At 41.0% G+C, this 10,598-nt stretch overlaps 1 protein-coding gene across 4 annotated transcripts in view; it reads right to left on the bottom strand.

Moving 5' to 3' along the window:
* Window positions 1–571: 571 nt before the first annotated feature.
* DCP1B (decapping mRNA 1B) overlaps window positions 572–10,598 on the bottom strand; it is a 64,825-nt gene continuing 54,798 nt past the window's right edge. For 2 of the 4 annotated variants that reach the window (XM_032220857.1, XM_032220861.1), the window contains exons 8-9: window positions 4,500–4,739; window positions 572–3,126 (exon numbers count right to left, since the gene is read on the bottom strand). In XM_032220857.1, coding sequence (XP_032076748.1) covers window positions 3,046–3,126; window positions 4,500–4,739 — 321 coding nt within the window. In that variant the 3' untranslated portion in view covers window positions 572–3,045. The remainder of the gene's footprint in view (window positions 3,127–4,499; window positions 4,740–10,598) is intronic. The other 2 variants (XM_032220858.1, XM_032220859.1) reach the window with 2 other exon arrangements.

Below are 10,598 nucleotides of genomic sequence, written 5' to 3'. Positions count from 1 at the left end.
AAGAAGAAAAAATAGGAACCACCTTTGGTGGGAAGGTAACAGCGTTCTGTGTGCCTTCGGCATTTAGTCATGCCAGCTACATGACCACGGAGATGTCTTTGGATAGCGCTGGCTCCTTGGCTTTGAAGCGGAGATGAGCATCACCCCCTAGAGTCGGGAACGATTAGCACGGGGAGCCTTTGCCTTAAAGTAAACCACAGAGCCAGTTTGATGCAGAGATTAAGGCTCCAAGAAACTGGGAGACTATGAGATCTAGTCCCAGCTTAGGCATCAACCCAGCTAGTGACCTTGGACCAGTCATTTTCCCCCAGCTCTAGAAAGGTAAAGGAAAGGGCAAACCACTTCCAAAATCTTGCTATGAAAACTGCAGGGACCTGTCCAGGAGACTACCAGAAGACAAGACTAACTTGTAGGCACACCTCCCTTCAAAAGAAGTAAACTATGTACTAAATTGGGTAATACTTTATCCTTTGGGTATTGGATTTATTTCTAGTATATTTAAAAAGAACTAAACTAAATATTGAAAATGACATCTCAGAAAGCACAATGCAGAAATGAGATGACACAAAAATATTTGTTCTTCATTTTATTTTCCTTACAAATAGGTCACCAAACCATTGCCCATCTGTTCATGGAACAATACAATAAAAAAATGAAACTATTCATTCTTTGTCCTGGTTTTAATAATTTAAAACAATGCAGCCATCCCTTAAAAGAATTTCAGACAGGTGTCAGCCTATTTCTCACAGTTCCTCCGGATATATTTGCTACAACTTTTACATTCCTTTTATGACTTGTGGATGTCAACTCCCAGAATGACTGGCTCAGGAATTCTGGGAGTTGGAAGTCCGCACGTCCTAAAAGGACTGTGGTTCCCCATCCCTGTAGAGGCTGGGAAGTTTGGGAGTTATAATTCAATGCAAATGGAAGGCAACAGCTTTATACATTACAAAGTAGGGCTAGTGGAAACCACAAGTTTATTTTTGAACAGTTATAATTTTATAATCATTATAAAATAGAAAGGACCTACTTAAAATTTCTTTCTTTTTTTTTTTAAAAAAAAGAGAACAATCTTACGTCTTTCATAATATGTGGATAAATTTGGGCTTCACTGCACTTGACATAATCCAAATGATGTCTTTAAAAAACTCTAGAGTTTAAATGGGAATGTTGTATTTCTCTTAACTGACTCTGTCTTTCAGATACGTTAACAACTGGCGAGCTCTCATAAAACACAGAATAACAAACATAAATATCTGTGGCCTCTTGGAATCATGGCATATAAATTTACTACAGTAATAAATCTCACCCTAATCTTCTTAGAGCTATCAGATCGAGACTGAAAAATCCAGTTAAAGTTTTCTGTAACGCTTTTACGATGCCTGGATCTGGTAGCCATAAACCTTCTCTCCTTTGCCGTAACTCATAATATGAGCACCATTTAAAAAACATGAAAATAACATTCCAGTTAAGGTACCAAGTTCCAGGGGATAGAGCCAGATGGTGTCCATTCATGAAATACTAAAGTGATATGACAAATAGAATTGCTTAGAGCAGTGTTGGCAAACCTTTTCGGCACCAAGTGCTGAAAACGGAGCGCGCGCATGCATGCGGGGATGCACTGCAAACCGGAAGACGCAAATGCGGGAGCGCCAATCACCTGGTATTCCAGTTTCTTGCACGCATGTGCACGCAAAGATCAGCTGACCAGTGCACATGTGCACGCCGGAACCTGGAAAAGCAACAGGTTACGGCTGGTGTGTCCGGAGAGATGGCTCTGTGTGCACTTTCGGCACGCATACCATAGGTTTGCCATCACGGACTTAGAGTCTAGCCTAGAGTTCTTCAAATGTGTTAACAAGGCTGCTGTACTATATGCACTCATTATCTTTACTTGAGATCTGGGGCACAACATCCAAATAATACCTCAATGCTATCAAAGAGTTAAAGTTTTATTAAATGGTTTGCTGCCCTCCAGATTTGTGCAGCCCATCTGCGGTAGCCCTACCTTCAAGAAATCACCTTAAGATCAAGTACACTTTGCTGATTTCTGAACAACTTGCTGGTAGTTCAGTTGATAGAAAATAAAATCCGCAGCTCTCGCTGATGCTCTGGTAGAAATCATCTGTTTAAAAGTAGACACAACAAAACAACAGACCTATCCTGCCACCTGGTGGCCAATAAATATGTATTCTGTATTTATTCTTTCTAAATAGTTCAAAGTAGAAAAACTCGTGACTTCTAGCAACAGGCCTTTCCCAGCAAAATGTGCGTACTCCAAAAAGAATTCAGAAGAAGCCTTCAGACCTTGTGCCACCCAGCAACTATGCTGGCTGGAGAATGCTGGGAGTTGAAGTCGACAAGTCTTAAAGTTGCCAAGTTTGGAGACCCCCGCCTTAAAACGTTATCCTCCCCTCCCCGCCCCCTTTGCAGAAGCCTGGGAAAAGAAGGAAATGTCCTTAACAAATAGCAAGTAGGTTTTGCGTTCCTATGAAGTTTGAAGCGCTTCTCTGAATAGGTTTTTGAAGCATGCAGGGCCTTTTGGTACCCACATAATTAATAGCCATTATACAGTGCGTTTAAAAACCCCACAAAATCTAAAAAAAAACAAGCAATCGTATCGAACTTTGTACAAGCCAGCATACCGCCAGTGAGGTGGCATCCAGGTGGGAAGCAAAAGGGGACAAAAAAGCCCTGATGCAACACAAGTCTTGGGTACACGCATCATGATATATGCACGCATGAAAGGGGAGGAGCTTGCAGACGACATCATTATGCTGTTTTTTTTGTTATTTTAATGAAAGCAGTGGCTTTTGTGGAATCTACACCTTTTTTTTTTAAAGGAACCACAATATGAGTTATCTTGATGTTGTTTTCACACTGTAATCAGGAAGGCACTAATAATCCCATTGACTAATTTCTTCGAACAAGATACGCTTCCAATGAAGATAATTTAAAAGTCTTGCGGGAGGTTTAAAAACCTCTTCTGTTCGGTTGCTGTTCCAAACATGGAAACAAGGCTACATTTAATTAAAATGTGATGCTTCAGATGGGCTTTTTCAATGCCGCTTTTCCCACGCTGCCGAGATAAGCATCATAGATGACGTTTAGGAAGTTGTCGTCATTCTGAAAACACAAACACATTAAAAAGAATCTGAAGGAAATCATAATGTCACTTAAAAACAAACAAACTCTGGAGGATCAGGATGTTGGCAGCTCTGATAGGGTAGCCCTAAAACACGCACACTTTATACACATGGAAAACAAATTAAATAGACACTCAGTGGAAAACAACATTAATTATTTAAACCAGGGGTCACCAACCTTTTGGACCTCAGGGACTACTAAATTCATAATTTTAAATCCCACGGACCACAAATATGAACTTTTAAAAAAGATAAATAGAATTTGGTGCAATATAAAAGCAAATAATTTTTCTGCGGACCACCGAAATTTTCTCGCAGTTGGTGACTGCTGATTTAAACCGCATACAGATATTTACAAATGCTAAGGAAAAAAAAACCCTGGCAAAAGTCACACAAAGATCAGACAAATAACCCATGTGATTCCCCCCCCCCTAATCTATCATGTTGTAAGCTACCCAGTCACCTGACAGTAAGGTGAGCAGCATATAAATTTAATAAATAAATACCCTTTTACAAAAATAACATTTGTGAATATGTTAAATAAAACACAGAGGAATAGTATATCTTTCATAGACAGGCTACAAAAATCCGGATTTAAGTTAAAATGTTATATAACTCTCTGCTGCCACCATATAGGGATCATCAAACATTTTGCAGCCCAGATATAATAACTCAAGGCCTAGGGCCCTGATGGAGAAACTTTGGGGCACACAGAGCTATATTTGCTGGCATGCCAGCCATCAGCTTTGGCACACATGCGCGCACTAGCCAACTGATTTTTTGTCCTTCTGGAGGGCCGGGGGAGGCCGCTTTCGCCCTCCCCAAGCTTCAGGAAAGCCTCCATAGGTTGGGGAGGGTGAAAAACAGGCCCAATGGCCCAACCGGAAATTTGGGAATGAACTTCCGGTTGGCCTGTTGCGGCCGTTTTTTCGCCCTCCCCAGGCTTCAGGGAAGCTTCCGGAGGCTGGGGAGGGCGAAAAACGACCCCAACAGGCCAACCAAAAGTTCAGAAACGATCTGTTTCTGGGGGGGGGGGGCGTTTTCACCCTCATCAAGCAGTAACAGACCAATCAAACGATGTTTTCTAGCTACTCTCAGAGAACACATAATAGGAATATGTGGGCTTCCAAAACCAACCGTCGATTTCAATATAGGAAGAATTTTCTGTGTTAACAACTAGCAGCGTTATAACTGCATTGTAATTCCATTGTAGCATCTAACTAACGATAGCAGTAAGACGACTACATTGTACAACCGATGCAAAACAACAACGTTTGCTTTCACTCCAAATCTTTTGACCAAACACCATAATCAACAGAAGATATAGGTGGCTAAGAATTGAGGATGTCCCACCTGAATCAGATGCAGAAGCGTCTCCTGTAGCTGTAACTTGGTTAGTGGGCTGCTCTTTGGGATGGTTGCTTCTGAGTTCTGAAGAGACAGAAGAAGGTTTGATGATCCAGAAGTACTTTCTTGATTCAGCCATCCACTTTCACTTGGTTTTGGCAGCTGTGGGGCAGTCTGACGAAATACCATTGGAGACATCAGCAGGGATGGAGCTACAGTAGCGGGAATCCGCTGCGGGGAGATGACCTACTCCCATTGTACAAGGAATTATACATTAATTCAATGAGTACATGAATTCAACTCATAGATACACAAAGCAGAGGTTGAATAACACTAATCTCAGTGTTACAAACAGATAGGTTGAGGCAAACAGGTTTTACTTTAATAAAAGACAGCCAATTCTCTGGATTGAAATCACCTTGAGAAGACAATGTCATATCTTGGAGGCAGCAATACTCCATAAATCTGGGATTACAGAATCATTTCTGGTTTGAAGAGTAGAACAATGCTGAAGATGGTGGCCAACAGGGCTAACAATAGGCCAGGGCCAAATAACTTATTTAATTGGAAAAAGGTTACTTTTTGTTGTCATCCTCTGAAAATAGATTGAATATATTCCTACAAGATGATGGACAACTAGAACACAAACAGGTGGCAGAAGCATTTCTTGGCTAAGAGGACATGTTAGATACAGGCAGTCCTTGAGTTACAACCACACTGGAGTCCAGGATTTCTGTGGCTAAGTGAGACAGTTGTTAAGTGAGTTTATGACCTTTTTGCCACAGTTGTTAAGTGAACCACTGCCTTTGTTCAGTTAGTAACATGGTTGCTAAGGGAACCTGGCCTCCCCATTAACTTTGCTTGCCAGAAGATTGTAAAAGGTGATCATGTAACCCTGGGACAATGCAACCGCCATAAGTATGAGTCAGTTGCCAAGCATCTGAATTTTGATCATGTGACCATAGGAGTGCTGCAACATCATAAGTGTGAAAAACAGTCATAAGCCCCTTTTTTTCCAGCGCCGTTGTAACTCTGAACATAAACAAACAATTGTAACAGTCAAGGACTACCTATATAAAAAAGGTGGCTGCCCGATATGTCAATGTTAGGCTGTAAGTATAAGATATGACAGTAATTCACCCAGCTGTGGATTCTACTAGCACTTTTAACATCTAAATACCCCAACATGTCAACAAAGGCCAAACTGCAGCTTTCAATAACTGGGATTGCAATGTAGGATGCTGAAATTCTCATACTAACATGAGCTATCCAGAGAATAATGTTTAGACTCAGGAGTACCAGGGAAAAAGAAATACAAATTGCAAAAGATTTCGAAGGAACAAAAAGCCATCTCCAGGAGGCTGTTCTTCCCTTTTAAGAGTCAAATGTGGACACTTCGCTAACATTTGCATTCTGTGCTTTGGATGGTACAAATTTCATGTTCTCAATAAAACCTGTACAGTATAAGTAAATATAATTTGCCCAATGTACTATGGTGCTGGAGAAGACTCCTGTGAGTCCCTTGGACTGCAAGGCGATCAAACCGGTCAGTCCTAGAGGAGATCAGCTCTTTAGAAGGCCAGATCCTAAAGATGAAATTCAAATACTTGGCCACCTAATGAAAAGGGAGGACTCACTGGAGAAGAGCCTAACGCTGAGAAAGATTGAGGGCAAAGGGAGAAGGGGACGACAGAATGAGGTGGCTGGATGGAATCACCGAAGCAGTAGGCGTGAGCTTAAATGGAGGATGGTAGCGGACAGGAAGGCCTGGAGGAATGTTGTCCATGGGGTCGCAATGGGTTGGACACGACTTCTCAACTAACAACAACAACAAAGGAAATCTGGCAGTTATGGGGCATGGTATGAACTATGCAGAGCAATATTGACCTCACCATGACGGGGACTATTCTGGTCTTTGACCTTTTGCAGTCATTGTCCATACCTTTGGAAACAGTGCTTAACAATCATAAGAATTTAAAAAATCCAAACTGAATAAAGTTTGAGTTTCATAAAGTACCACTCTCTGAATTAAAGGAAATCCAAAAGGCTACAACTTTCTAATGTACATAAATGCAGGGTTGCCCCCCCTCATTTGCATATTCATGTCTTATTTTATATATTAGAATTATATCCTACCATTCATTTAAGGACTCACGGTGATGTACCTACCATTTATTAGATTGGGCTCAGATAGAGACCAATACAAAGACTTTCTGTGCTCGGGGGTAGACTACAATTTGGGTCTGTGTCTCTAATGCCAAGACCTTAATCAAGCAATGAATAAATATATCCCACACTATCTCTAAGAAAACAGCTGTTTTTAGAGAGAAGATGTCTGAAATTAATTTGGATTTTGCAGTCTCCCAGGTAGCTTTTGTTCAGCCTGTTGAACTTCCAAGAAAGTGATTGCATTATGACTCTAATTCTTAGATATTGGGATATTGGATATATGTATGTATGTATGTATGTATGTATGTATATGTGTATATGTATATGTATGTATGTATGTATGTACGTGTGTGTGTGTATGTATGTATGTATGTGTGTATATACATACACACACACACACACACACACACACACACACATATATATATATATATATATAAAATCCAATATCTAATACAGAGAGAGAGAGAGAGAGGGGGGGGAGGGAGGGAGGGAGGGAGGGAGGGAGGGAGGGAGGGAGCGCTAGGAGGCTGCAAAACCCAAAATAATTTCAGACATCTTCTCTCTAAAGCCAGCTGTTTTCGTAGAGATAGCATAGGATTTTTCATTTTGTCTACAAAAGCCAGTATTTCCTCGACTACATCAAACCAAAGACTGATGCAGGCTTTAAAATTCAAAAATATTAAATGTTGCTGTCGTAATACATTCGGTCAAAGAGTCCAAGATGCCAAGCATCACGTTAAATTAAATGAGAAAGGGCATTAGTTGCCAAATCTGGTCTTTGATACGCATTTCAATTCATTAGACAATGTTAATTCATTTTATCCAAAGCCAGGATTGGCTGCCTATGGCCTCCAGTTATATATTTTGGCAGCACCTGCTGTGTTATGAACTACAGCCTCTTTTGGAAAACAGGTTGTGTATCACACCACATTATCATGGTCAGAACGCTGGGAGACAGCAATGAAATGCCACACAGATGGCCGGCTCATCCTGCTGACCCCCACTGATGAGAAACGAATTTTGTAATTAAAGAAAAAAACCTGATCTGCAGCTTTAGCTAGAAAAGCATTTCTTTCGGCCTAAGAACATTTGAAAGATTATCAAAACATAGGAATATTTTGATTTTTTTCTTGGGCAAAGGTAAAGGCTCCCCTCACACATATGTGCTACTCATTCCCGACTCTAGGGGACAGTGCTCATCTCCGTTTCAGAGTCAAAGAGCCAGCACTGTCCGAAGACGTCTCCATAGTCATGTGGCCAGCATGACTAAATGCCGAAGGTGCAGGGAACGCTATTACCTTCCCACCAAAGGTGGTTCCTATTTTTCTACTTGCATTTTTACATGCTTTCAAACTGCTAAGTTGGCAGAAGCTGGGACAAGTAATGGGAGCTCACTTTGTTACACAGCGCTGGGGATTCGAACCGCTGAACTGCTGACCTTCTGATTGACAAGCTCAGTGTCTTAGTTACTGAGCCACCGTGTCCTACCGATTTTTTCCTAATCCTGCCTTTATTACTTATTTATAAAGTGAACATACCCTAAATTCCCAACAACAATAATCCTGTGAGGTGGGCTGAAATGGAGTAACTGGCCCAAAGCTGGCTTTTATGGCTAAGACAGGACTAGAACTCCCAGGCTCCTGGTTTATAAACCAGCACCTTTACCACTGGGCCAAACTGGTTCTCCACTACACACAATATTCCATCACAACCTTAGCATAGTAACGGATGCAGGGGCTCTTCATGTGTGAGGGAGAAATTTTAAACTGGGAAATATAGGGGCATTCAGGAATGAATATTCAGGACTACTTATACATTTTTTGTGCAAAAAAGAAAAAAAAAGCCCGAACTTGTGGTTTATGTTTTGATGATTAGACTATAGACTATAGAAAGAAAAGAGTCATGAGGTAATTTAGAGGTTAAAATATAAAATGTATTATAACTGCTATGAAGATCAAAAGCCACTTTTGATATAAAATCTTTTAATAACCCTTTTTTTAAACCTTCCTTCCATTTTTTTGCACTTTTGTTCTCCCTGACTCTTTCTTGTTCTACTTTAGTTTGTCACTTCTTACAGCTGTTCAAACTCTAAATGAAAATTATTTTTAATACCTCACTTTACAGCCAGATCTACAGGGCGGATCTCTTACCCAAGGTCCTCTGATTTCAAATGATAGTTCTTTTACCTGTCCCTCAAAGGTAATAGAGCATGCACAGTATATTTCTCCAGTCAACTAAATTAAAACCTTGCCGTCCGTCCTGGAAGCCATCGTTTTCGTTGGAGCTTCAGGGCTGTCACATTTAGTGCCTGGGAAAACGGGAGGGGGGATTACAAGGAGCGGTGGAGGATTAGACCATAACAACATTCTTTTCTATGGGAGTCAAGGACAATCAGCCTGCACCTGGATGGGAGTGACTGGGGGTTGTCTGAAGTTGGGACATTGAAATGATTGGACCATGTGATGGACTTGTGGGTACAGGGGATGGATCTTTGATCTTTCTTTTGGGTGGGGAAAACCTGGAACTCTCGGATTCGGGTTTTCCCAGATGTGACAATATGACATCTCTAATAAAATGGAACTTTGAGGAATTGCTATCCTTGGAGTCTTCTTTCGTGGGGGGGGGGGGGGGGTTGTTACTTGGAATCCTGAGCCTTGGGAGAAAATAATCTCCTATCAGATATTCCAAGTATCTCCATAAAATAAAACTGCTGAAACTAAGACATTATTTTTTATTGTTTAAGGGAATCAAAAGAAGAGTTCACTCACTGTTGAAATTACATGCAATTATTTGGGGGAGTTTCTTTCCACTATTTTCAATTCCATTTGTGGCCCCCAAATGTCAATATCCACAAATACCTATGGAGGAAGCTTTTCTTTCTGTCAAGTTCTCTATGCCCAGGTATTCCAAAATACCTTGCTAGAACTAAAAATCAGAAAACCGCAACTAGATCTAACCAATAGATTAATAAATTAACAGTCCAGTACCTGATTTAAGAATCTCATCAGCAGGATAGGAAAACAATAGTGTTCTTCCCTGTTTGCTTCCAGAAACTATAATCTAAGGCTCTCCTCTCTCTATTCCAAGGAGGTTCAAAAAGAAAATTATAAATTATATTTATATATAAAGATATCTCAACCAGACTGTTCACACCTTTCTTCTGCCTCTGTGCTCTTACTGTGACTGCCCCAGCTTCATAGCAGCTCGCAATGGCCACCTTCTCAGCTATCGGTTTGGGAAGCTTCCTCCGAAACGATCAGGGAATTTGCAGATTCCCTGAAATCATCAGGGTGCACTCCCCTTGTTCACCGTCCCTACAGGACGGCTTTTGTCCAAAAGGACCACCCAACAACTGAGATATCGACGATTCCCTCAGTAGCTCCCAAAGGAAGCGTCATCTTGCTGCGATGCTAGCCACGCCTCCTCCAGAATTTTAATTTGGTTCAGGACTCCTAAGAATTAACACACTTGAGGGGAAATCTTTTTTTTGTCCATATTTGTATATGTGCCTTTTTTTTTGGAAGGTGGTGTAGGAGTGCCTTTAAATCAATGTTGACTCCTGGCAACTATTTAGACAAGCTTGGGAGAAGGAGTAACAGAATCTGGGGGCAGAGATAAAAGAGGGATCAGCCTAGAATCCTGATGTAGCCACAAGCGAAGTCCAACCTCCATTGAATTCCTTTGACCCTTATCTAATGCTAAGCAGGTTGTAACCATTAATTGAGGATTCTTGTGCATAAGCATGATTAGCAATAAATTAGTTTAATGGGACCTTCACTAGTGGACCTGATCTTTCAAGCCTGACAAGAGTCTCTTCAATTTTCTTGGCCTGTTTTTGGATGTGCTTCGCTTTCCAGGGCTGAGAGAGGAATTGGCACTATGTTACCAGGCTCACTTTATGCCTAAAGTGGGACTACAACTCACAGTCTCCCA

The sequence above is a fragment of the Thamnophis elegans genome, chromosome 7, assembly GCF_009769535.1.
Source record: "Thamnophis elegans isolate rThaEle1 chromosome 7, rThaEle1.pri, whole genome shotgun sequence".
Lineage (NCBI taxonomy): Eukaryota > Metazoa > Chordata > Lepidosauria > Squamata > Colubridae > Thamnophis > Thamnophis elegans.
This window is presented reverse-complemented; position numbering and strand designations above follow the sequence as displayed.